The sequence below is a fragment of the Pantherophis guttatus genome, chromosome 11 (assembly GCF_059756535.1).
Source record: "Pantherophis guttatus breed Tessera chromosome 11, ASM5975653v1, whole genome shotgun sequence".
NCBI lineage: Eukaryota > Metazoa > Chordata > Lepidosauria > Squamata > Colubridae > Pantherophis > Pantherophis guttatus.
In genome coordinates, this window is record NC_142073.1 from 19,007,804 (window position 1) to 19,034,933 (window position 27,130).

The window sequence follows — 27,130 nt, forward strand, 5'->3', positions numbered from 1 at the left end:
CCCCATTTTTTTTTAAGCAGTGTGCCTGTTCTTCTGAAAGACTAGGGAGAAAAGGAGAGAGGCCTTTGGTGTCATTTATCTGAGTTGGGTTTTTTTTTTCACCAAGGACCCCAGGGCAGAGAATGTGATGCAAGGAGCTCTCTCTCTGCAAGTGACCATTAATTGCTTTGCTAATGTTAATCAGAGGCGATGGGCCTTAATTGCGGTGCAATTAACAAACACACCTGGGACATGAATCAAGCTGAAAATCCTGTTTACGAATGCATGGTTTTGGTCTCCTGGACCTAGAAATTTCCATTTGCGTCTTTGATGACACAACTGCTCTTTCTTTCTTTCTTTCTTTCTTTCTTTCTTTCTTTCTTTCTTTCTTTCTTTCTTTCTTTCTTTCTTTCTTTCTTTCCTTCCTTTCTTTCTTCCTTCCTTCCTTCCTTCCTCTTGTCTTCCTTTCTTCCTCTCTCTCTTCTTCCTTCCTTTCTTCCTTCCTTCCTCTCCCTCCTTTCTTTCTTTCCTTCCTTCCTTTTTCTTTCTTTCTTCCTTCCTTCGTCTCTTCCTTCCTTCCTTCCTTTTTCTTCCTTCCTTCCTTCTTCTCTTTCTTCCTTCCTTCCTTCCTCTCTCTTGTCTTCCTTCCTTCTCTCTCTCTTCTTTTTTCCTTCTTTCTTTCCTTCTTTTCTTCCTTCCTTCCTTTCTTTCCTCCTTTCCTTCCTTCTTTCCTTCCTTCCTTCCTCTTTCTCTTTCTCTCTCTCTCTCTCTCTCTCGCTCTCCCTCCCTCCCTCCCTCTCTCTCTCTCTCTCTCTTTCTTTCTTTCTCCCAATGTATCTTAAGGATGGATCAACTCCCTTTTAAGCCTCCAGGGTTCCATACGGTAGTTTTGCATGGATTGAAGTTTGGGGAGGCTACGGTCTTGTTGGAGGAAATTTTGAGGCCATTTCCTGTCTTTTTTTCAAAAAAAATAACTCATAGGTGCATTGGGCACACTGGATGTGTAATATATCCATTTCATATTGAAAATTAGCACAATGTCTCTTGTAGTTTGCTCCAGTGATGCAGTGGCCTAGAGTTGGAGCTCTCGCCTCACAATCAAGAGGTTGTGAGTTCAATCCTAGGTAGAGGCGGACATTTCTCTCTCTGGGCATGTTGAGAATATATCTGCTGAATATAACTCAGCATTGGCGACAGGAAGGGCATCCGGCCAGTAAATACTCAGCTCAGTTCAGTTGCCCAGACTCCACCCCACAAGGGATTATGGGGTCCTTAAAAGAAGATGATGATGTCTCTTGTAGTTTGCTCGCATTATTGTCGGATATTTCCTTCCTGCCCAATTTTAGACGTTTGATTTTGCAAGACTCTGAAATGCTCATCCAAAGAACGCCAATTGCCCAGCTTTGCTCTTGAAGATATTAACTTCAGTTTAGATCAGGTTGAGTTGGCTTTGGGTCACAGTGTCTCTGGGATGACGTTGGTCAAGAGACTACAGGCGGTAATTGAAGCTCATCCTAATAATCTGGAAGTTGAGTCATGGTAACTGGATTTATTTCCTTGTTGGTTTGAGACATTTCGCTGCCCATCCAAGCAGCTTCTTCGGTCTGAACAAGTTGGCTAGGGCAGGGGTCTGCAACTTTAAACAATCAAAGAGCTATTTGGACCCATTTCCCACAGAAAAAAAAAACACCAGGAGCCACAAAACCCTTCCCGTGCCTGACTATTTCTTGAGCGGCCACAAAACTAGCATATGTAGTTGAATTAAAATATATATATTTTCTTCTGAAACTTTTCTTTTCTTGGATTTATCCATGGTTGGCCTACCGGGGGTTGAAAAGCTCAATAAATCATGTGCTGGCGGGTGTCGCACATTGGCGGTTCTAACGCATATTTTGAGTGGTAGGGAGCCACAGCAGAGGGATGAAAGAGACACATGCGGCTCCAGAGCCACAGGTTGCTGACCCTGGCTAGGGGAATCTGGAGAAGAAACCTTGAGGTTGGGGTGGAAATACCCCTAAGATTTTTAGGAGTTGGATGTTCTAATAACTCTCTGCCCACCCTAATCAACTTGTTCAGACTGAAGAAGCTACTTGGATGGGCAGCAAAATGTCTCAACCAAACCAAGAAAATAAGCCCAGTTGCTATGACAATTCTGCCTGGATGATGGAGAATCTTCATCAACATTCTAATAATGTTTTCTTACTGAATTCCTCATTTTACTTCCCATCTCCTCACCAATTAGGGGCAGACTCAAAAAAAAATGACAATAACCAAAATTAACTGAATTGGCTTGTTTCTTGGTCAATCTTCATAAACACACCCATGGACTGATTTTTTTTGGTGCTCAAACCATTTGTTCTCTAAAAGAACAAATTCCTAAGCATTCCATCAGGTCTATCTCATGATCTCATGATATCTCATGATAACTACATTGGGATAGTGCAGGGCTTCAGATCTTATTAGGAAGTGATCTCTGAACCATGTAAGTCATAAATGCAGTTTCTGCATGTGGCTCATTAAAGCATCTGGGTAGCTGGGCCGATGCAGCTACTTTAATGAATCTCAAAAAACATTTCACGTTTGCACTCTTCTGTTGCTCCTTCTGAATTAAATCCCAAGTATCCTACAGCCCTAAATCTTAATGGCTTAGGACCTGGTTACTTACGGGACCGCCTACTACCATCAATAGCCTCCCACCGATCAGTACGCTCCCACAGAGAAGGGCTCCTCCAGGTGCCGTCGGCCAAACAATGTCGGCTGTCGGCCCCTAGGGGGAGAGCCTTCTCTGTGGGGGCACCGACGATCTGGAATGAGCTCCCCCCAGAGATACGGAGGATTCCAGATCTGCGCACCTTCCGCCGCGAGCTGAAGACTCTTTTATTTCATCAAGCTGGCCTCGCCTAAATCTTCTCCCTTTTAAGTGTAAATTTTAAATTTTTACTGTATTTTAAAATATGGGTATTTTAAATTATGGGTATCAATTCAGCCAAATTTATTTAATTCATTTTATTCAATTTTAAATTTTGTATATGTATGTGTTTTATTTCATGGCTGTTCACCGCCCTGAGTCCTTCGGGAGTAGGGCGGTATAGAAATTCAATAAAATAAATAAATAAATAAAATAAATTAATCAACAAATTAGAAAACCTTTCTATCAAGGGTTTGCTCATCCAAAAGCTGTTTTTGTTCAGGTTTACCTGTGCTTTTAGTTTATTTTGTTTTAATAAAAGAGTGTTTCTCCCTTTCCTTCTACTTGTTTTGTTCGGTTTGAAATGGTGTCATGTGCTAACGGTGTTCCCCACAACATAATGACTCTCCTTAAAGCCACTGGCCAGAAAAGCTAAAATGATGGGATTAATAGTCCAGCACATCTGAGAGGACAAGAGACAATGTAGCTCCTAAGTCATTTCTTGATATGCATTGGTTCTATAGGTTTTGTATTATTATTGTTGTTATTGTTGTTTTTTGGGGGGCGGAATCACCTCCGTAATACTCCTATGTTTTCATTTCAGGGCTCTTGCACACGAGAAGTTCACAAAGTAAGTGCTTCCTTGCTTGAAATAATCTCCTGTAGTGATGTAAACTGGGTTGATCCAGCCTTTCACAACACAGAAGTTTCAAAACTTTGTGGCAGACTCCTCGTTGTAAAGGCTAAAAAGAGACACCCCACCACCAGGGGTGGGATTCAAAAATTTTAGCCACTGGTTCTCTGCCTGGTTGCTGGGTGGGCTTGGCCTACTCAGCCTCCTGCACCACGGTGGGAGGGGGGGTCGTTTTTGCCCTCCCCAGGCTTCGGAGGCTTTCCTTGAGCCTCCGAGAGGGCGAAAATGGCCTCCCCCGGGCTCTGGTGGCCAGAAATGGGCCAGTTTCCGGAACTTCCGGGAGGCCTGTTTTTCGCCTTCCCAGAGCCTCCACGCGGGCCCTGCACTTACCTGGCATCCAAAACAGGCTATGTGGAGACTCCTGGGAGGGAGGGGAGAAGTGGGCAGGGCCAGCCAGTCCTTGCAACTACCGGTTTGGCGAACCAGATGTAAAATTAGCATCTGGTTTGCCCGAAACTGTCTGAACCAGCTGAATCCCACCCCTGCCCCCCACCCACCCACCCATCCACTACACCTCCTCCATTCATAAAAATGGAGGAATGCAACTCTGGATCTTCCTCTGCCACTCAAAAAGATCACACTTCCCTCAAGGGCCGTTCTGTCAGCGGTTTATGATGCAAGAGCACCCAGTCTGAAAGTCTCCATTTTCTTAGCTGGATTATTTTGGCTCCCAGTTCAGCAGGATCGAATCACGCTCCCAGCCATTAGACAAGAACACCCTTTCCCTGCAGCAATTTCCAAGGAAGGATGTTCAAAGTCAGGGCCGTCAAACTCCCGGCTTGCGGGCCGAATGCGTCACATGCTGGGCACATCCACGCCCTGGTTTAGCGAAGGGGAAAAAAAGAGTCCCGATACGTCACGTGACGCCAGCGTGACAACGTGAGTTTGACACCCCTGCTCAAAGTGATGATGGAAGGATGCTTTTCTCAGTCAGCTGGAGCAGGTCAGGAAGAGAGGTTCTAGACTAGTCATTTAGCTTTAACGCTTGTTTTCTACATGCAAGGAATTATAGAATCGTAGGTCTTCACAAGACGTTTATAAGCTAAGGAGAATAGGACAAGAAAATCCTGCTGCTGATGTTACCTAGTCTGGTAACAAAATGTTCAGAAACTAAATCAGAGACTTTAGAAAGAGTGCAGAGAAGAGCAACAAGGATGATGAGAGGACTGGAGGCTAAAACATATGAAGAACGGTTGCAGGAACTGAGTATGTCTAGTTTGATGAAAAGAAGGACTAGGGGAGACATGATAGCAGTCTTCCAATATCTCAGGGGCTGCCACAAAGAAGAGGGAGCCAAGCTATTCTCCAAAGCACCTGAGGGTAGAACAAGAAGCAATGGATGGAAATTAATGAAGTAGAGAAGCAACTTAGAACTAAGGAGAAATGTCCTGACAGTGAGAACAATTAATCAGTGGAACGACTTGCCTCCAGAAATTGTGAATGCCCCAACATTGGAAATTTTTAAGAAGATGTTGGATAACCATTTGTCTGAAGTGGTGTAGGGTTTCCTGCCTAAGCAGGGGGTTGGACTAGAAGACCTCCAAGGTCCCTTCCAACTCTGTTTATTCTATTCTATTCTATTCTATTCTATTCTATTCTATTCTATTCCATTCCATTCCATTCCATTCCATTTCATTCCATTATTCTGTTCTATTCTGTTCTATTCTATTCTATTCTATTCTATTCTATTCTATTCTATTCTATTCTATTCTATTCTATTCTATTCTATTCCATTCCATTCCATTCCATTCCATTCCATTCTATTCTATTCTATTCTATTCTATTCTATTCTATTCTATTCTAAATTAAAACAAGCTTGGAGAGCAAACCACTGCCAAAACAAGGTCTTCTTGGCCAACTCCCCACCCAAGGCAGAAATCCTTCTTATCCCATCCTGGACAAACGAATCAAGGATTCCAAACGTCCTCCTTCCCACGCATAGAATTCCCCCTTGGCTCACATCCAAAGGTTTATATGGTCTCCAGAGGGTCTCCAGCTGTGGGTTTGTCTGGCTAAAAGAAGCTGTGGAATGGGCAAGGGATCTCCAGGCATTCAAACTCCAGCGTTTTCCAATCCCCGAGGATTAAAGCCCTTGCAATCGTGGATGGATTCTAGGCTGTCAGAAGACCTTTTTCCCACTGTGTAAAGCCCCAGTTCAGGAGAACGTAATCGTCCCCTCCACATTTCCTTGTAACTTTTCACTTAGCACATAATCAAAATGAAATGCAACAGCTGTGCTCTGTATTTCTTTGGAGATGACCAACTGCATACTTCTCTCTTCCCCCCCCCCTTCTTTTTTCTTTTTGTCTGTTTCCAGAGAGCTGAAGTACGTCATTCAAAGATTTGCAGAAGACCCAAGACAAGAAGTAAGTTTTCCGTCCAGCGTAGCACCAAAAAAAAGGGGAGATAGGTTGTTTTGTCAAAACATTCAGGCTATAAATGGCTTGGAGTTCTATGAGGCAGTTAGTTTCTCGGCTTTGATATGGTTCCTGAAAAGACTGTTTGGAGCCTGTTGCTGCCTTTTTAGAAATGATTTCATGCCTCTTTGTGTCAACATGAAACACGGTTTGGATATCTCGGACCTTTGGCTGGAATTGTTGCATCTGGAACTTTCAGTGTAAAATGAATGCTCCAGACAAATGCCTTTCGTCTCTTGAATAACCGAGACGGAACATTTGAGCCCTTGCTTGCTTCATAAAAATGCCTGTTGTTGTGATGGTGGCGTGCACAAAGGGGTAGTTATATCCACGTTGGTTGCAGATATGGATGGATGGATGGATGGATGGATGGATGGATGGATGGATGGGTGGGTGGGTGGGTGGATGGATGGATGGATAGGTGGGTGGGTGGATGGATGGATAGGTGGGTGGGTGGGTGGGTGGATGGATGGATGGATGGATGGATGGATGGATGGATGGATGGGTGGATGGGTCGGTGGGTGGGTGGATGGATGGATGGATGGGTGGGTGGGTGGGTGGGTAGGTAGCTGGATGGGTGGGTGGGTGGATGGATGGATGGATGGGTGGGTGAATGGGTGAATGGATGGATGGATGATCAACATAAGAGGGCATATTTGTGTTGAGCACCCAGGACAGAGTCCCAATGTTTTAAAACATTTGGATGGAGAACCTGCATTCTTCAGAAACCCCAGACCTGCAATGGTTGGGTAACTGCCACAGATATATAAAACTTTCACTTGGCAGGAGACAAAGTCACCTTCTCCTTCTTTCCCCTCAGCTCCAGGGTTTAGATCACAGGGTCCATTTTGCAGACTCCTTGCCCTGCTGCAGATTGGAAGAAGAGTGTTCCAATGGAACACCCGGTGCCTAATCAGGAGCAAGTCAGAAAACCTTTTATTGCTGAGCTGGGTACCCATCCAATGAGAAGGAATGTCCCTTACTGCAAGGCTGGAGCATCTTATACTGCACCTCCTATGAGCCTCATCAGCAGGAGCAACCAGGAGGGATGCTGGGAACAGGAACTGAGCAGTATCTAGAGCTCCACAGGTCTCCACCTTTCTTCTTCCTTTCTCTGCAGCATTATTTTGAAGGCCACCTTCTCATGTGTCTTTCTTCTACCAGGTCCATTCCTGTTTGCTGAGCGTGAGGGCCGGCAAGGATGGCTGGTTCCAGCTCTACAGCCCTGGTGGTGTGGCATGTGATGATGATGGGGAACTGTTTGCCAGTATGGTACGTGCCAGTTCTTCAACAATCTTTTTTGCTGTCACGTCGTCAGCTTTGCAAGGTGATCCGGATAGGAAACTCAACCAGATCAGCTAATTCTATTTTATTGTAAGGCTACACAGACAGAACCTTGCAAGTCTCAAAGGACATCTTTCCCCCACCCTCCACCCCTTTTACAGCTCAAGAAACTAGGGAGAGTCCCTTCTGAGATGTTTGCCTGCTGCCATTCCTTTTATGGACTAAATTGCCTTTTTCTCCTACCACTCCCCTGGCTGTGGTTCTTCCCCCTGTCTCCCAAGGCCATTCCCACTTACCATTGCAGTCTGATTGTATTCACAATATACCAAACTTAACAGTTCTCGTGCTAGATATAGGATACTCATTCACTCATCTCCTATTTAAAGTCGAAGTAAAGGTAAAGGTTCCCCTCGCACATATATGCTAGTCGTTGCAGTGCTCATCTCCGTTTCAAAGCTGAAGAGCCAGCACTCTCCAAAAATGTCTCCGTGGTCATGTGGCTGGCATGACTCAATGCCAAAGGCACACGGAACGCTGTTACCTTCCCACCAAAGGTGGTCACTATTTTTCTACTTGCATTTTTTACATGCTTTCGAACTGCTAGGTTGGCAGAAGCTGGGACAAGTAACAGGAACTCACTCCATTACACGGTGCTAGGGATTCAAACTGCTGAACTGCCAGTCGACAAGCTCAGCTTCTTAGCCACTGAGCCACTGCGTCCCCTAAAGCCTACGTCTTCACAAAGGAGAGACAAACACTCCACATTATGTACAGGCACAGATTTTCCCCCTCTGAGCTGGAACAAAAATGTTTTGGTCCTTTTAGAACAAGAGCAGAAGTTGGCCACCAGAAGTAGATGAAGGAGCAGAGAAAGAATCTCCTAAGACTGGTAGTCTCGAGAAATTAAAGAGAGAAGCAAGTTGCCTTTTGTATTAAGAATGGACTTGTCTATAACCTAGTTATCTATTTTCTTAGAGATAGAGCAAGAGGCGTGGTGGCGCAGTGGTTAGAATGCAGTATTGTAGGCTAATTCACTGCTCACAAGAGTTCGATCCTGACTGGCTCAAGGTTGACTCAGCCTTCCATCTTTCCGAGGTCGGTAAAATGAGGACCCAGATTGTTGGGGGCAATAGGCTGACTCTGTAAACCACTTAGAGAGGGCTGTAAAACTCTTATGAAGCAGTATATAAATTTGAAGTGCTATTGCTAAGTGTAATCAGAAAACTAGAATTTTCAACTTGGAGCATCCCCTTCCCTTAAGCGTTTTCCAAAGATGTAGCTCCCAACACTTACCATCTTACGCCTGAGTGGCGTAGGAGGCTAATGCCTCCTACTAAGGCAGCATTTAACATCCAGCTGCCTGCAATTACTGCAAGTTCAATTCTCACCAGGCTCAAGGTCAACTCAGCCTTCCATCCTTTCTAAGGTGGGTAAAATTAAGACCCGGTTTGTGGGGGCAATAAACTGACTTTGTATAAAATATACAAAAGAATGAAGGCTATTGCTTAACGCATTGTAAGCCGCCCTGAGTCTCCAGAGAAGGGCGGCATATAAAAATAAATAAAAATTAAAAATTAAAAAATTAAAAAATCTCAAGCTGGGTTGAGAGCAATAGATAATTCCATATATCTGGAAGACAATCATTTAGGGAAGTCTGGACTGGATTTAAAACATTCTTGCGAGATTTGGCCATTTGCCTTCTTTGGCTGCATTGGAAAAAGAGCCAAAAGATGTTTTGTGTGTGTGTGTTTGTGTTTTTCTCACTTGAACCTTCCTTTCCTCCTGCAGGTTCACATTTTAATGGGCTCCTGCTACAAGACAAAGAAGTTTCTCCTTTCCTTGGCTGAGAACAAACTGGGGCCTTGCATGTTGCTGGCACTGAGAGGCAACCAAACCATGGTGGAGGTAAGGCTGCCATTATTCCTTGGTCAATTTGCCATGTCAGAAGGAAGCAGATGTTTCACGCCTGCATTTGGTCTGTCCTTCCTTTGACAAAGAAATATCCCAAACAGCTCTGTGCAGGGACCACTTGGGGAAAGAAGCAATGATCACAAGTTTTAAAAACACAGCAGATCAACAGGGAATGGTGTAAACGTATCTATCTCTACTCAGAAGTAGATCTGATTGTGTTTAGTGTGATTCTCTTCCAGCGAATGGGAGAGACGGTGCGATAGGATGGGTAAAGGGCTGTCTCAGGTTCAAGCAGGGGTGGGATTCAGCCGGTTCTGACAAGCTGGATGCTAATTTTACATCTAGTTCGCCGAACGGATAGTTGTAAGGACTGGCTAGCCCCGCCCACCTCTCCCCTCCCTCCCAGGAGTCTCCATGTGGCCCATTTTGGATGTGAGGTAAGTGCAGGGCCCACGGAGAGGCTCTGGGAGGGCGAAAAATGGGCCTCTCGGAAGTCCTGAAACGGGCTTGTTTCGGGACTCTGGAGCCTGGGAGAGGCCACTTTTGCCCTCCTGGAGGCTTGGGCAAAGCCTTTGGAGCCTGGGGAGGACGAAAAACGGGCCTACCGGAAGTCTGGAAATGGGCCCGTTTATGGCCTCCGGAGCCTGAGGGAGGCTTGAGGAAAACCTCCGGAGCCTGGGGGAGGGCGAAAACACCTCTCCCCTGCCATGGTGCAGGAGGCCGAGTAGGCCACGCCCCCCATGGCCACGCCCACTGAGCAACCGGGCATAGAACTGGTTGCTAACATTTTTTCAATCCTACCCCTGGGTTCAAGCCCTTGGAAGTCAATGGATTTGGGGCCACCAAGTGTCATTTTGAGAAAAATTGGAAGGGGGAACAAAAGCGGGGCATAAATTTAATGAGGAAATAAAGAATGGGAGTATCAGCATGGCAAGAAACTTTAAAGAAACAGGTGCACAATGAAATGAAACCCTAGAAACCGGGGAATGTAAAGGCATATAAAAATGCAAATGCAAATAGGACTTGCATTTCTTCTTAATAGAACGATCACAAAAGTTACTCTTTCCTTGGGCATCTTCACAAGAGAATTCTCAGCCCTCTCCTTGCTCCTATTTTGAATCTATATTTTCAAGGGTTCCTCTGTTCTCTTCTGGTGTCTCCAGGTATTGCCATATCCACTATCCAGTCTTTTTTTGTCTTTTTTTTTAAATCAACAGTGATTAAATCTGAGGTGTTACGTGGCAAGTGCTTGTCCGTTTGACAAAGTCTGTTTACACTTCCTGATAGCAATAAAGGAGAATGTTAGTAGCCCAGGGTTGAAACAACGGATCCTTGGTGCTCTCTGAGCTTGGTTGTTTTCTGGCAGATGTTTCATTACCCAACTAGGTAACGTCATCAGTTCTAGTCACTAGTTACTAGCACTGATGATGTTACCGAGTTTGGAGAATGAAATGTCTCCAAGGAAACACCCAAGTTCAAAGAACACCAAAACTCCACATTGTGGTCCTCCCCCTGCCCATCCTCCTCTTCCTCCTCCTTCTCCTCTTCTTCCTCCTTCTCCTTCTCCTTCTCCTTCTCCTTCTCCTCCTCCTCCTCCTCCTCCTCCTCCTCCTCCTCCTCCTCCTCCTCCTCCTCCTCCTCCTCCTCCTCCTCCTCGACCCCACTCCTTTCTAGCACTGATGATGTTACCTAGTTTGGGGAATGAAATGTCTCCAAGGAAACACCAAGTTCAGAGAATACCAAAACTCCACATTGTGGTCCTCCCCCTGCCCATCCTCCTCCTCCTTCTCCTCCTCCTCCTCGACCCCACTCTTTTCTAGCACTGATGACATTACCTAGTTTGGGGAATGAAATGTTTGCAAGAACACACCCAAGTTCAAAGAGGACCCTACAATCCTAATCCTCCTCCTCCTCTTCCTCTACTCCATTCCTTTCTAGCACTGATGATGTTACCTAATTTGGGGAGTGAAATGTCTGCAACACCACCAAGCTCAGAGAGCACCAAGGGCTCCTCCATGGTTCCTAACTTATGGGATCATGGAGAATTGAGGCGTTTGCCCATTTGGAAAGCAGACAAGAAACACGTCTGGCCTGTGCTGTGAGCCTACCTCCAGTGATGGGCCATCCTTTCTCTCTCCTTGTTACTCAGATCCTTTGCCTGATGCTGGAATACAACATCATTGAGAACAAGGACACGCAGCTTCAGATCATCTCAACGCTGGAGAGCACTGACGTGGGGAAGAAAATGTACGAGCAGCTTTGTGACCGGCAGAGGGAACTCAAAGAGCTGGTGAGCTTCTCGGATTTATATTCCACCTCTCTACTTCCGAAGAGCAGGTGTTAACCGGTTATCTTCCTGGGATCCAAATGTAGGATGTAACCCATGTTGAAGACTCCTTTGAATTAAGACTTGGCTCCTGCTGACCATGTGGATATGTGGTAGCTTTCTGAAAGAAAGAAGGGCCATTCCTCCAAGACCTGGTTTGACATACAGTTCTAGCCCACAGACTTGTTTCCTGAGGTTCTCCCATCCAAGATTTGGCCAGGTGTGGTCCTGCTTAGCTTTTTCATGAGCCACCCAAATTAACTAGATGCTGCCACCTGCTGGTTGGTCAGAAATCCACACAATAAAAGAACAGACCAGAAGAATAGAATAGAATAGAATAGAATAGAATAGAATAGAATAGAATAGAATAGAATAGAATAGAATAGAATAGAATAGAATAGTTATTAATGGTTATTAATTGTTTGGTTTTAATTTGTTAATGGGTTTTAATTCGCACTGTTTTAATTCGGGCCAAAGTATATAATTCTTTTAATTAATTTTAAATTTTGTATTGTTATGTATTTTAGTTTTGGCTGTACACCGCCCTGAGTCCACTGGGAGAAGGGCGGTATATAAATTGAATTAATAATAATAATAATAATAATAATAATAATAATAATAATAATAACAATAACAATAATAATAATAATAATAATAATAATAATAATAATAATAATAATAATAATAATAATATAGAATAGAATAGAATAGAATAGAATAGAATAGAATAGAATAGAATAGAATAGAATAGAATAGAATAGAATAGAATTCTTTATTGGCCAAGTGTGATTGGACACACAAGGAATTTGTCTTTGGTGCATATGCTCTTAGTGCACATAAAGTGTACATTCATCAAGAATCATAAGGTACAACACTCAATGATAGTCATAGGGAAACAGTCAATATAAATCTTAAGGATACTAGCAACAAGGTTACAGTCATACAGTCATAAGTGGGAGGGGATGGGTGATAGGAACGATGAGAAGATTAGAGAGGACTCTAAGCCACAGTTAGTTAATTACCGCATTTTTCGGAGTATAAAACGCTCCAGAGTATAAGACGCACCTGCTTTTTTGGGGGAGGAAAACAAGAAAAAAAATCTGCCTCTGCCCCCCAGCAATTTGCCTTGTTACAGCAAACAGCCTGCTTTAGTTTCATTTTCATTTTCAGCACAGCCTGATTAGCACAAGGAAAAAAAACTGCCTCCTGGCAATTTGCCTCCTTGCAGCAAACAGCAGAGGCCCGCGTGGCAATAGGAAATGGCAATCCCTGCAGCCTGAAACAGCTGAGGGTTGGGAGGCCGATCCAACTGACAATCAGCTGCTTGTGCTAATCAGGCTGTGCCGAAGCTGAAACGGGCTGTTTGCTCTGCTGCTTGCTGCAAGGAGGTGAATTGCTGGGAGGCCGAGGCCAAAGGGTGGGGGCCAGTGGGTGAGCGGGGCTACATTCAGTGTATAAGACGCACCCAAATTTTCACCCTCTTTTAGAGGGGAAAAAGTCCATCTTATACTCCGAAAAATACGGTATATCGGGGGAAGTCCAACCTTGGCAACTTTTAAGACCTGGGGACTTCAACTCCCAGAATTCCCCAGCCAGCCTGGGAGTTGAAGTCCATGGGTCTTAAAAGTCGCCAAGGTTGGACACGCTTATTGCAGAGAGAAGGTGTGGATTTGAACTCTGGACCTTCTGCGGACTCCATCCTATGCTTTACTGCTGTAGATCCACGGTTGTCACATTGGTAAGCGATGAATCTGTTCTTTTTGCAGCAAAGAAAAGGTGGCCCCACCAGGCTAACACTGCCATCAAAATCCACGGTGAGTTCCCCCTCCTGAATCTCGGTGTGTGAGCCGGAGCCTGTGGGACGCGGTTTTCAGAGAGCACCTGAAGGTTGTTGACGGACAAGAGGAGGAACTGCCTCAGATAGCATCCATCATTTTTGACTCCTCTTAGTGGGGCTAGTGCAGGGGTCAGTAACCTGTGGCTCTGGAGCCGCATGTGGCTCTTTCGTCCCTCTGCTGCGGCTCCCTGTCGCCAGTCAGCTCCACAACTGATAGGGCTTTCCGTTAGGACAGGTAGAGGAAAAAGGATGCCACACTAGGAGGAGACTCTATGGTGGGGGAACCGGACTTCCGGTCGGCTCCAGAATTGAACGGGGGGCTTCCGGTTAGCGCCTTTGTGGTTCTTTGAGTGTTTAAGGTTACCGACTCCTAGGCTAGTGTGATTCTGCTACATTTGGAAGTCCCAGTTTTCCTTCTGATGAAGCACTGGGGGTATTAAAAAGAAAAAAGAAAAAAGGATGGCCCTGATTAAATAGGTTGCCTGTGCTATGGAAAGCGATCTTAAGAAAGTGGGTGGAGCAGTGGTGAAATCTAAAATTTGTTACTACCGGTTCGGTGGGCGTGGCTTGGTGGGGGGGGTAATGTGACTGGGTGGGCGTGACCAACTTTTTTTTTTTTTTTACTTTTAAAACCATTTTTTCTACAACCTCTTCAGCCCAAGAGGTTGTAAAAAAAAATGCTTTTAAAAGCCTCTGACGATCCCAGCTGAGTTGCCTGATCGGCAGAGGCTTTTTTTCTTTCAAAAGCCTCTGATGATCCCAGCTGAGCCGCGCAATCATCAGAGGCTTTTTTTTTTTTACTTTTAAAAGCATTTTTTCAGCCAAGCGGTTGTAGAAAAAATGCTTTTAAAAGTAAAAAAAACCAGCCTCTGATGATTGCGCTGGGCATGGGGTGGGCAGGGATTTTTGCTACCGGTTTTCCGAACCAACCGCTTCCATCGCTACCGGATCGGGTGATCCGGTCCGAACCGGGAGCATTTCACCCCTGGGGTGGAGCCTCTACCAGTTCGCCCGAATTGGATAGAACCGGTTGAATACCACCACTGGAGTAGCATGTTTTTTCCCCCCAAGGATTGTTAGACAGAGGCCTGCTACACCATCCTAGGAAATGTTAAAGGTAGATGCCACCGAGGACTTTTCAATTCAGTTTGGCTGATGCAGTGGAAGAGCATTCCACATGGGTGTTTATGGAAAATTAAAATGGGGATTCCGTGTTTCTGGATACCAGTGACACTGGCACCATCAGGAGAACATGGCCTCTTGGCCAGCAACCTTAACACGCTGAAGAGGAATGGATCTTCTAGCGAACAGGGGGGCTGTGTTAACAGAACTGAGGGTCTTCCGTTGGGAGTTACAGGGTCGAACGTTTCATTCTGTTTGCCGGTTTATGGGAAATTAAAAATGATGGGTCCAAGCTGCTAGATGCCAGTAGACTCTAGCATGGAGATGACACTTATGTTACCTTCTGGCAGAAGATACAGAACAATTAAAATTCGGACCACACGTTTTCTGAATAGTTTTTATCCCAGAGCTATAATTGCACTCAACAATGAACTAAAGGGCCACCATCAGTGAGCTGTTGGACAGCATGACTTGGTCTGTTGTGTGAATGTTTGGGTGGTTTAGGGGTGGGGAATTTGTGGTGGGTGGAAGTGTGTTTGGGGGATTGTTATGTGTGTTGGACCTGGTCTTTGGATCGTAAGTGAATTTTGTTGTATGGGTATACTGTGTATACACGTACAATGACAATAAAATTATTATTATTATTATGTAGGAGACCTCCATATTTCCATTCCTCTTCAGTCGAAAGTCAACCTTGCTGCTTGTCATCCTCTTCTTCTCTTTCTTTCCACCTTTCTCATCATCAGATCCTGGTTTAGAGCTAGGACTTCACATAAAGGTCCAATGTGGGATAATCTGAGCCTACCCATGTGTGCCTTAAGTGAGAATTCTGGGTTATTTATTCAATGATCAATTGGTTTCTTTTCTTGACTGCCCATTCTCAAGAGTCTTCCCCCAACAACAAAGTCAAAAAGTGTCAATATCTTCCTATTTGCTTCCTCAGAGTCCAGCTTTTGCTTCCATGGAGTGTCCCAGGGAATTCCATTCCTTGCACAATTCCAGTATCGGGCATTGTATAGAAGGCATGTACAGTATAATTTATAGAATTAGAGACTGCTCTGCCAATCAGTCATCATCATCTTCTTTTAACGACCCCATAATCCCTTGCGGGGTGGAGTCTGGGCAACTGAAAGGAGCCAGCAGAGTGTTTAATGGCCGGATGCCCTTTCGGTCACCAGTACGGAGTTTTGTTCAGCAGACATCTTCTCATTGTGCCCAGAGAGAGAGAAATATCCACCTCTACCTAGGATCAAACTCATAGCCTCCTGGTTGTGAGGCGAGAGCTCTCACCTCTAGGCCACTGCACCACTCCGGAGACTCCTTTGCTGATGCCATGCCCTATTTCTCTATAGAAAAAGAAAAAATGGGGGAGAGTTTCCTTGACTGATCTTCTGCAATCTTCTACTTTTTTTTAGGATGCGGACCTGGCTCGTCTCTTAAGCTCGGGCTCTTTTGGAAATTTGGAGAACCTCAGCCTGGCCTTTACCAACGTCACAAGTGCCTGTGCAGAGCATCTAATCAAACTGCCTTCACTCAAGCAGCTGAACCTGTGGTCCACTCAGGTATGGGCCGTGCAAGCCGCCGTGGGCAGGGGCGCTTGTGCTAACTCAAACTGGGAGTGCCCAGCGCATCACCACAGGAAGACGGTGGTTTCATTTGGGAGAAGCAGCCCAGCTCTTTGGAGGAGATTTCTCTCCAATGCATTCCTTCCTCTTTCAAAGTCCACTTGTTCCACCCATTAGAGCAGAGGTCTTCAAACATGGCAGTTTTAAGACTTGTGGACTTCAACTCCCAGAATTCTCCAGCCAGCATAGCATAGTGCACAAGTCTCCCTATCGGTCTCCGGGCGCAATTCAAGGTGTTGGTTAAGACCGCCTTCTACTGCATAGCTCCCAACGACCAGTAATATCCCACAGAGTCGGTCTCCTCCGGGTCCCGTCAGCTAAACAATGTCGGCTGGCGGGCCCACAGGGGAGGGCCTTCTCTGTGGCTGCCCCGGCTCTCTGGAACCAATTACCCCCTGAGGTCCGGACTGCCCCCACCCTATTGGCCTTCCGGAAAGCGGTGAAGACCTGGCTCTTCCGGCAGGCCTGGGGCCGTTGATCTCGCTACGAGACCCAGCCACGAATTGGAGTGTATGAGTTTTAATGTTTTCTTTTTAAGCTTTTGTATGGGATATTGTTCGCATTGTTTTATTCTTTGTTGTTAGCCGCCCAGAGTTCCTCGGGAGTTGGGCGGCATAAAAATGCGATAAATAAATAAATAAATGTTAAAGCTGCCAAGTTTGAGGACCCCTGCATTAGAGTCATCTCTTCTTGCCCCTCACTCCCACGCGGATAATATCTTCTCTTCATCTTCAGTAAGCCCGTGAACTGGAAGCTGTCTTCCATATCTTTTTGTTCTTGTTGTTTGCAGTTTTTTTATTAGTTTATCAGAATATAAAATGCAAAGGAAATGAAAATAATGGGACACTAGGGGAGGAAATGGGGGGGAACACGGTGGCTCAGTGGCTAAGATGCTGAGTTTGTTGATCAGAAGTTTGACAGTTCAGCAGTTCGAATCCCTAGTGCTGCGTAACGGGTTGAGCTCCCGTTACTTGTCCCAGCTTCTGCCCAATCTAGCAGTTCGAAAGCACGTAAAAAATGCAAGTAGAAAAATAGGGACCCCCTTTGGTGGGAAGGTGTTCTGTGCGCCTTTGGCATTTAGTCATGCTGGCCACATGACCACAGAGATGTCTTCAGACAACGCTGGCATTTCAGCTTTGAAACTGAGATGAGCACCGCCCCCTAGAGTCGGGAACGACTAACACATATGTGCGAGGGGAACCTTTACCTTTAATGATCCTACAGGTTTAGAGTTCCAATAAAGGAGAATATTTGTAGCTCAGGGATGAAATGAGGGATCCTTGGTGCTCCCTGAGCTTGCTTGGCTAACTAGGTAGCATCAGCAGCATTGATGATATTACCTAGTCTGCAAGAAAAAAAAGCAAGCTCAGGTTTAGAGTTTGTTTATTTTCCAGCCTTTGACTGCTGCTTATAAACATTCCTCCTTTTTTTTTTTTTTTTTTCCTTTTCTTCCCTGGAGTTTGGGGATGCAGGTTTGCGGCTCCTCTCTGAACACCTCACAATGCTTCAAGTGCTCAACTTGTGTGAAACGCCCGTTACCGATGCTGGCCTGCTGGCCCTGAGCTGTAAGTGAAGAAAACTCTGGGGTGGTGATGGGAAGAGTAGGGACCAATTCAGCGCAGTGCATTAATCAAACAACAGTATCTCTCCTCTTCTTTTGGCTGGATGGGGGTGGGGGGAGAGAGATTTGTAATAGAAGGAGAGAAAGAGAGAAAAAATGTTTGCGGGGAATGATAAATAGAATTGTGTAGTAAAGAGAATAACATAGCTCATACATCATCATCTTTTAACGCACCCATAATCCCTTGTAGGGTGGAGTCTGGGCAACTGAATGGAGCTGAGTCGGGGGTGAAATTCTCCCAGTTCAGACCGGATGGCCCAATCTGGTAGCGATTGCAGCGGGTGGTTCGGAGAACCAGTAGCAAAAATCCCTGCGCCGCCCCCCAATGTCCAGCTGAGCTGTGCGATCATCAGAGGCTTTTTTTTTTTACTTTTAAAAGCATTTTTTCGACAACCTCTTCGGCCGAAAAAATGCTTTTAAAAAAAAAAAAGCCTCTGATGATCGCGAGGCTCAACTGGGATGGTCAGAGGCTTTTAAAAGCATTTTTTTCTACAACCTCTTCAGCCGAAGAGGTTGTAGAAAAAATGCTTTTAAAAGCCTCTGACCATCCCAGCTGAGTTGCCTGATCGTCAGAGGCTTTTAAAAGCATTTTTTTCTGCAACCTCTTTGGCTGAAGAGGTAGAAGAAATGCTTTTAAAAGTAAAAAAAAAACATTAGCCACGCCCACCCAGTCACATTACCCCCCCACCAGGCCACACCCACAGAACCGGTAGTAACAAATTTTACATTTCACCACTGAGCTGAGTGTTTACTGGCCGGATGCCCTTCCTGTTGCCAATGCGGAGTTATATTCAGCATATACATTCTCATCGTGCCCAGAGAGAGAAATATCTGTCTCTACATAGAATCGAACTCACAGCCACCTGAATGTGAGGCGAGAGCTCCACCTCTAGGCCACTGCACCACTCATTAACATAGCCCATATATGACCCACATTAAAAAAATGGGGGGGGGAATCAAAATAATCAGTTCATTGCTCCTTGGAATTAATCTTTCCATGTTTGAAATTATCACTTTTGCAACTAACGATGATAATTTGATAGGATAGAGTTTCTAGATTCAAGATTATTATTTTTTTTGCAAAAAGTTTTTTTTATTTTATTTTTCCAAACATACAAATTACATCTTTTCAGAACAGAACTTTGATCCAGTCATCAATTTGCTCAATTTTTGGTCATTCTTAACAAAATTTTATATTTTGCCATAACACTTATTTCTTAATCTTAAATCACATATTCAACTAATAGCATCTTTAAAAAAAAAATAACACGTATTTACTTAATCAAAACAATTATCCTTCTATTAACCCACCTTAAATCTTACTTCAATTAATAACTCATAATACATTTCAATACAGTTCAAACATATTTATATTTCATAATACTCATTAAATCCTTATTCCATTATTACTTTATCAAATTTAAATCTTATCTTTAATCTTAAAAATATAGCAATTTAACATTTAAACATAGTTCTTGGTCCAAATAATGCTGTTTAATGCAATTTCCCAATTATCCCAAATTCTATCTGTTAAACCATTCCATTTATATAACACCAATTAAGTAATTTTGAAGTCTGCACAAATTTGTACAAAAAGCAAGAAGGAAATCAGAACCGAAGAAGCTTCTTGGATGAGAAGTAAAATGTCTTCAAGGAAAAACAAAGATTCCCCCCTTTCTTTGGAAAAAGTACATTTGGGACAATAAAGAAATCCAACAGGCAGATTGGAGGATATCGTGGGTTTACCTATCTTTTCAGATATAGGAAATCTCATTTTGGATAATAAGTCATATATTTAGATCTTTAAAAATCCATTTTTCCCATACGTAATACATATTAAAGCTCAGACACATGGGCAGATATTAAATGCACAATATTTTGGTTGTTTAATCCTATGTAGCGCTGCAGTGAAGTCTATTTACATTACTGAAATGGAGTTTTGGGGATTTTTGTGTGTACGTGTGTTTGTGTCTCTGAATCAGTGTTGACTCCTGGTGACTGTATGAGCTAGTTAGTTCCTGCAATTTTTTCGCCACAATTTTGGAGTAATTAAATGCCTGTGAATTTGATTTCTTGCAATTCTTCAATTTGGTAGTTTTTTAAGCAATTATATTGCTTGTTTGTGGCTGAGTGCATTGGATGAATCTAACTACTATGGTTTGTAAAGCACATGTTATTACTTTTCCTGTTTTACGAACTCAGCAAAGTGAGGGATTTTCCTATCAAGGCTGATGTTGGCATCTCCAAATTCATTTAAATTCATAAATGAATTCATAATTCATTTAAAAAAAAATACCAAGATTCTATATCACATTTTTGTAGCGAAAACATTGCTGGACCATTACTTTATTCTTAAAATTGAATTTTGTTGTGGCAAACCTTAACCTTAAGGTTTGACAGCCTGCAATATACAAACTTTAAAACATCCATGAAATCACCGTCTAACATCAGAACCCCAAAATACATATGTGCATTACTGTCCTGGTTATTTTTTGTCTCACCAAATGCACTACAGAAGAGGATGATTTTTACCAGTTCCAAAATCTTTGTAGGTGTTTGCAAAGAGTCCATTCCAACTTGTTAGCACCTAATCAATCAGAATAGAGCTGGGAGGGACCTTGGAGGTCTTCTAGTCCAGCCCCCTTCCCAAGCAGGAGAACCTATACATTTCAGATAAGTGACTTTCCAGTCTCTTAAAAACCTCTAGTGATGAAGCACCTACAACTTCTGAAGGCCAGCTATTCCACTGGTTAATTGTCCTCACTGTTAGGAAGTTTCTCCTTAATTCCAGGTTGCTTCTCTCCTTGATTAGTTTCCACCCATTGTTTCTTGTCCTGTCCTCTGGTGCTTTGGAAAATAAATTGATCCCCTCCTCTTTGTGGAGGCCTCTCAAATACTGGAATACTGCTATCATGTCACCCCTAATCCTTCTTTTCTCTAGACTGGCCAAACCCAATTCCTGCAAACATTCTTCATATGTTTTTTTGTCTCCTGGCCCTTAATCCTTTCATCAAGGAAAACATAAAATATCGGATCAGCTTTCTGTGCTTAATTTTGGGGACAAGCTGATCCAAAATGAAGGGGTCGAGGGCTCTTTAAAGTCCAGATGTTGATTTGGGGAAAGTCTGCAGGATGTCAACTGCCAATCCTCAACCACTTCTCATTTTTTATGCCATCCTTTGCAAGCTGCATAGAGACCAACATCCTTGTGTGTTTATTTCCTAGCCATGAAAAGCCTCTGTAGTTTAAACATGAACAGCACCAAGCTCTCAGCAGACACCTACGAAGACCTCAAGGTATGTTGCATTTCTAAAGCATCTTTCATCTCTCTGTAAACAGGTGTTGAGGGCCAACCAGAGGTGAAATGCTCCCGGTTCGGACTGGATCACCCAGTAGCGATGGCAGCGGGTAGTTCGGAGAACTGGTAGCAAAAATCCCTGCCTCGCCCTCCCGCCCAGCTGAGCCGCGCGATCATCAGAGGCTTTTTTTTTTTTAAAGCATTTTTTCTACAACCTCTTCGGCCGAAAAAATGCTTTTAAAAATAAAAAAAACGCCTCTGATGATCGCGCGGCTCAGCTGGGATCGTCAGAGGCTTTTAAAAGCATTTTTTAAAACAACCTCTGTAGAAAAAATGTTTTTAAAAGTTAAAAAAAAAAACCTCTGATGATCAGGCAACTCAGCTGGGATCGTCAGATGCTTTTAAAAGCATTGGCCGAAGAGGTTGTAGAAAAAATGGTTTTAAAAGTTAAAAAAAAAAAAGTTGGCCACGCCCACCCAGTCACATTTCCCCCCCACAAGCCACACCCACAGAACCGGTAGTAACAAATTTTACATTTCACCACTGGGGCCAACGTTTTTTAACCAGTGTCAGAAGGACAAGAAGCTAGCTTGCAGAAATTAATTTACATATTCATTGCTGATACAGTTCTACAGGGGAATTATTGAGCCTGTCATTTGTACCTCAGTGACTGCCTATTTTGGCACAGAAACCAAACAGGGCAGGTCCAGACTTCACGGAATAGTTAGGACTGCAGAAAAAAAACAATTGCAACCAGCCTGCCTTCCATTGAGAACCTGTATGCTGCACGGGTCAGAAAGAGGGCTGAGAAAATATCTACAGGCCCCTCGCATCCTGGGCATGAACCGTTTCTCCTTCACCCCTCAGGATGCCGGGAAAAAGCACTGCATGCCAAAACAACCAGACATAAAGATAGTTTATGTCTGTTTCTGCCATCACTCTGCTGAACACTTAATTCCCACCACACTGTCTCATTTCTCATCCTTTCTCATCGTCTCCTCTTTCCTGCTATCTTCTCCTGTTTGTCTCTTACGATTTATCAATTGTTGTTTGTAATTTAAGATTAATGGTTGCAACTATGATTTATGACCTAAGACTGCTGGTTTATATGTATACCGCGAGGTTATGCACCAGAGACAGATTCCTTGTGTGTCCAGTCACACTTGGCCAATAAAGAATTCTGTACTGTTCTGTTCTGTTCTGTTCTATTCTGATTTCTAATTCTATTCTATTCTGATTTCTTATTCCATTCCATTCTATTCTATTCTATTCTGATTTCTTATTCTATTCTGATTTCTTAGTCTATTCTATTTTGATTTCTAATTCTATTCTATTCTGATTTCTTATTCCATTCTACTCTATTCTATTCTATTTTGATTTCTAATTCTATTCTATTCTGATTTCTTATTCCATTCCATTCTATTCTACTCTATTCTATTCTATTCTGATTTCTTAGTCTATTCTATTTTGATTTCTAATTCTATTCTATTTTATTCTATTCTATTCTGTTTTGATTTCTAATTCTATTCTGTTCTGATTTCTTATTCCATTCTATTCTATTCTATTCTATTTTGATTTCTAATTCTATTCTATTCTGATTTCTTACTTTATTCTATTTTGATTTCTAACTCTATTCTCTTCTACTTTATTCTATTCTATTGTATTTTAATTTCATATTCTATATTCTATTCTATTCTCTATTCTGTTCTATTCTACTCTATTCTTTCTCATTCCTATTCTATTCTATGCTATGCTATCCCTATCCCTGTTCCATGTTGTCGCAAAGCCATTATAGTCAGTCGCTGAGTGCCTGGCCAGTTAGCAATCACATGACATGCACAATTCCTGTTTCTTTACAGTTGCCACCTGCACAGTACATTATAGTAGCTTTAACAAACAGAACGTGTAGAACATAACAAACTGCCTTATCCTACAGACAGCCCTTAATTTAACAATGGTTTGTTTTTTTTTAATGATTATTTGAAGTTACAACGGTCTCAGGACAAAAAAAAGAATGACTTGCAAGCAAGCTCAGAGAGCATTCAGGAGCCCTCATGTAATGAATTCTCCATCGTTCTTTCTATCTCATCTCTTTATTTTTTCTTTCCTTTCTTCCCCTCCCAGGCTAAATTGCCCAATTTGAAGGAAGTGGACGTCCGCTATACTGAAGCTTGGTGAAAAAAAACAAAAACAAACCCTTGTGGCGCATTTGTAGAATTTTTTTCTTTTTTGACAGGGAGAGAAGAGAAAGATTTCTTAAACCATGGGGGGGGGAAAAAAGCAGAGAACTTAAGACTTTTGGCGTTTGCCTCTAGAAAGCAGGTTCTGAGGACATCCATATTTTTAGGTGCTCTGTGTGTGTGAAGTAGTGAAGTATGATTTTTTTTTGTCCCCCGGGTGGATATTCACACACCACACCTAATTCTTTCAGCTTCGTACTCTCGAATTCAACATCTTTTAAATTAAAGGGGTGGGAAGTGAAGAAGGCAAGACTGAATAGCCTGAAGAGGATTTGGGAGGTGGGGGGGCAGGTTTGGGGGGGGAGGGGGGTCGTCTCTTGGTTCTGGTTTGCTCTTTTTTTTTTTTTTTTTGTACTTTTTTTAAACTGTGTGTCAAGGTTTTTTTTTCTTTTTTTTTTTTCTTTTTTTTTTATATACACAAGAATATGCACCGGATTTCTTCAGTTTTCCCTTTAACCTCGGCCTTTTCCGTAGATGCTTTTCCCATCTCTTCTGTACTTCAGCGATATATAGAAAGGAAAAAGAAGAAGAAGAAGAACGTAGGCGAAAATCAAGAGAAGAAACATTAGCAGCAGCTCATACGAGTTTCCTTCCTTCCCTCGTTCATTCGTTCGGTCGGTCCTTTCAATCATTATGCAAAGTGATGTTCTTGTATATACAATTTACATAATACGCCTATTTAAAAAAAAAAAAAAAAGAAAGAAAGAAAGAAAGAAGGAAGAAAGTTCAGAAAGAACAGGTCTGGGACCTGTCTTTTATTTATGAATTGTTAATCCATTGTTCGTTTCATTTATTTTTGTTTGTTTTGTTTTGTTTTGTTTCGCGTAGAGTATCGTGTAAACAACTTTGGTGTCTTTTGGTTGTCGTTGCGCTTAAAAAGACAGAACAAAAGAGAATTGCCCTCCTGTATTATATACACCCTTGGTCCAGCCCATCTTAACTTTTTTTGGGTTTATATATGCCTCGAATTTATTCAACCAGGGGAAAAGAATATATCTGCATAAACCTGGTGCATATATATGTGTGTGTGTGTGTGTGTATGTGTATAGACACACACACATACAAACACATGCATACCACATAAGAGCAGAACACTGGGTGAGCTATTGGGAATAAATGTTTTGAATTCCTAAAGCCACATTTTCAGATTATGTTAGGTGTAGAAGTTAGAAGGGGTAAGCAAACCACTTCTGTTTATGTATATGATTATTTCTAAGGCTAGAGAAAATGCTTCGGTTTTTACCTGGGAGTGAAGATTGAGCAGTCAACCGTTTGCATTAGGATTTGCCAAGGTTTGGTTTCTGTTTTATGTCCAAAATTTCACCTTTCGGTGCATCCCCTTTTAGGGAGGTGTTTCCCACTGGTTCTCTCCCCAACTATTGGCTTATGTTCACCCTCCTCAGCATGGAGACCCTTCTGCCATATTGGTGTACAGCTGAGCATCCGCCCCGTAGAAAATTCTGGAAACTGCTAGGCCTATTAGGCCACAAGGAGAAGAAGGTTGGTTCAGAATCCATGTGGTCTTTTGAGGTCCAGAGATGGACCATCAGAGATGGTCCGGAGATGTCTTTCCTGTGTAAAGTTTCTCAGAGCCTTTTTGGCCTTGTGGTAAAGGCACCAGGCTAGAGACCAGGAGATGGTGAGTTCTAGTTCCATCTCAGATATGAAAATTGCTGGGTGACCTTAGGCTAGACCTCTCTCAACCCAGCCCACGTCCCAAGGTTGTTGTTTTTAGGGAAAAAGGAGGAGGAGGAAGGAGTATTAAGTACGTTCGCCGGATTAAGACGGGATAAAAATCTAATCAATAAAGAAATCCTCCTGAAAGTATGACCACTATCTTACTTTTCTTCACCCTCCTATGTGATTATTCAGATACATGATAAAAGAGGATTGTTTTTTTTTTTTTAAAAAAAGTGGTTTCTTTTATAAATACGCTTTTGGGTTTATTATTTTTTTCCCACGCTAAGCTTTCTTTCAATGGAACAGCCGCTTCATCCTTGTTTTAAAACAAAAAACAAAAAATAAGGCAAAAGTTTTGCCTTACGTTCCTTTTCAACGTTACGCAGGTAAATATAAATATCCAGGTTCTTTTGGGGATGTAAGAGATTTTAAAAAACAGGTATGCATATAAACACACACACACACACGTGCGCATAAATAAATAAAAAATCTTTGTTTTGTTTTTTTTTCTTTAACGTGGTTGGATAGTTTCACATTTTGAATCCCTTGTATTTCTGAACTCTCCGTTTTTATAACCATATCAAACAACAACAACAAAAAAACACAATTGGTTCCAGTCTTAATCCGTATGTTGTGCCACAAATGTTGCAGGGGGACGTTCATTGTTTGTATCTTTTGCCGGGGGGGGGATGACAACTGTTTAGAAGAGTCAAGATTGTGGGGGTCCCCCCTCATTTTTATATGCGTCCCAAGCACCTCAAAAACAACAAAAAAAGGCTTGGCGGTTCCATCGTGCAGCCATCTTGATTCCTTTTCTTCTTCTTTTTTAACACAGACGCAACCCCACAAATGCTCCTGTTTCTGCCTTAGATCCCTTAATCAGGGGTGAAATCCAAATTTTTTCCCTACCGGTTCTGTGGGCGTGGCATGGTGGGCGTGGCAGGGGAAGGATATTGCAAAATCTCCACTCCCATCTCACTCCAGGGAAGGGATACTGCAAAATCCCCATTCCCTCCCCACTCCTGGGAGAAGGATATTGCAAAATCCCCATTCCCATTACCAGCCAGAGGTGGTATTTGCCGGTTCTCCGAACTACTCAAAATTTCCGCTAACCGGTTCTCCAGAACCTGTTAGAACCTGCTGGATTTCACCCCTGCCCTTAATCCTGTTCGACAAAACTCAGTGAGGGGAAGAAAGCGACAAAAAAACCCTTTAATGCCAACATTTTTTCCTTAGCTGCTTTTACTGATGGATTACTACTACTGTTCTGTAGCCATGTTTAAAAGAGAAAATTAAAAAAAAAAAATGTGGAATAATTTCAGGCGACAAAAAATAAATAAAACTGTAACTGAATATCTTTTAGGAGTGTTCACTGCCTTTTATTTGAGAAGGAGAAGTGGATGTGCAGAAGTCTCGACCCAGCCATTCTGTGGGATACGGCCTAGAGTAGAATTTGAAGGTTCCTGAGAAATTTTAAGCAGAAGCTAGTCTGGTTAAGGAGTCAGTCTGAAGTAGAGAAGCCGTACCCCCATTTCTCATGGGTGGTCTTCTCCCTATATTCTGCCTTGGAATACCGCATTCAGTTTTGGTCGCCACAGTGTAAAATATATTTGACTTGAGACTCTAGAAAAAGTGCAAAGAGCACCAAAGATGATGAGGGGACTGGAGGCTAAAACCTATGAAGAATGGTTGCAGGAACTGGATATGTCTAGTTTGATGAAAAGAAGGACTAGGGGTGACATGACAGCAGTGTTCCAATATCTCAGGGGCTGCCACAAAGAAGAGGGAGTCAAGCTATTCTCCAAAGCACCTGAAGGCAAGACAAGAAGCAATGGGTGGAAACTAATCAAAGGGAAAAGCAACTTAGAACTAAGGAGAAATTTCCTGACAGTTAGAACAATTAATCAGTGGAACAACTTGCCTCCAGAAGTTGTGAATGTAAAAAAGATGTGGAGACTCTAGAAAGAGTGCAGAGAAGAGTAACAAAGATGATTAGGGGACTGGAGGCTAAAACATATGAAGAACGGTTGCTGGAACTGGGTATGTCTAGTTTATTGAAGAGAAGGACTAGGGGAGACATGATAGCAGTCTTCCAATATCTCAGGGGCTGCCACAAAGAAGAGGGAGTCAAGCTATTCTCCAAAGCACCTGAGGGCAGGACAAGAATCAATGGGTGGAAACTAATCAA

General features: G+C 43.0%; 1 protein-coding gene across 1 annotated transcript in view; it reads left to right on the forward strand.

Annotated features, from left to right (window-relative positions):
• CMIP (c-Maf inducing protein) overlaps positions 1–26,302 on the forward strand; it is a 193,585-nt gene extending 167,283 nt beyond the window's left edge. Inside the window, exons 12-21 of the mRNA XM_034425425.3 lie at positions 3,492–3,518; positions 5,899–5,947; positions 7,163–7,270; positions 9,071–9,187; positions 11,343–11,483; positions 13,286–13,333; positions 15,894–16,040; positions 17,563–17,668; positions 20,950–21,020; positions 23,147–26,302. Of these exons, the coding sequence (XP_034281316.1) occupies positions 3,492–3,518; positions 5,899–5,947; positions 7,163–7,270; positions 9,071–9,187; positions 11,343–11,483; positions 13,286–13,333; positions 15,894–16,040; positions 17,563–17,668; positions 20,950–21,020; positions 23,147–23,200 (868 nt within the window). The 3' untranslated portion in view covers positions 23,201–26,302. The remainder of the gene's footprint in view (positions 1–3,491; positions 3,519–5,898; positions 5,948–7,162; positions 7,271–9,070; positions 9,188–11,342; positions 11,484–13,285; positions 13,334–15,893; positions 16,041–17,562; positions 17,669–20,949; positions 21,021–23,146) is intronic.
• Positions 26,303–27,130: the final 828 nt, after the last annotated feature.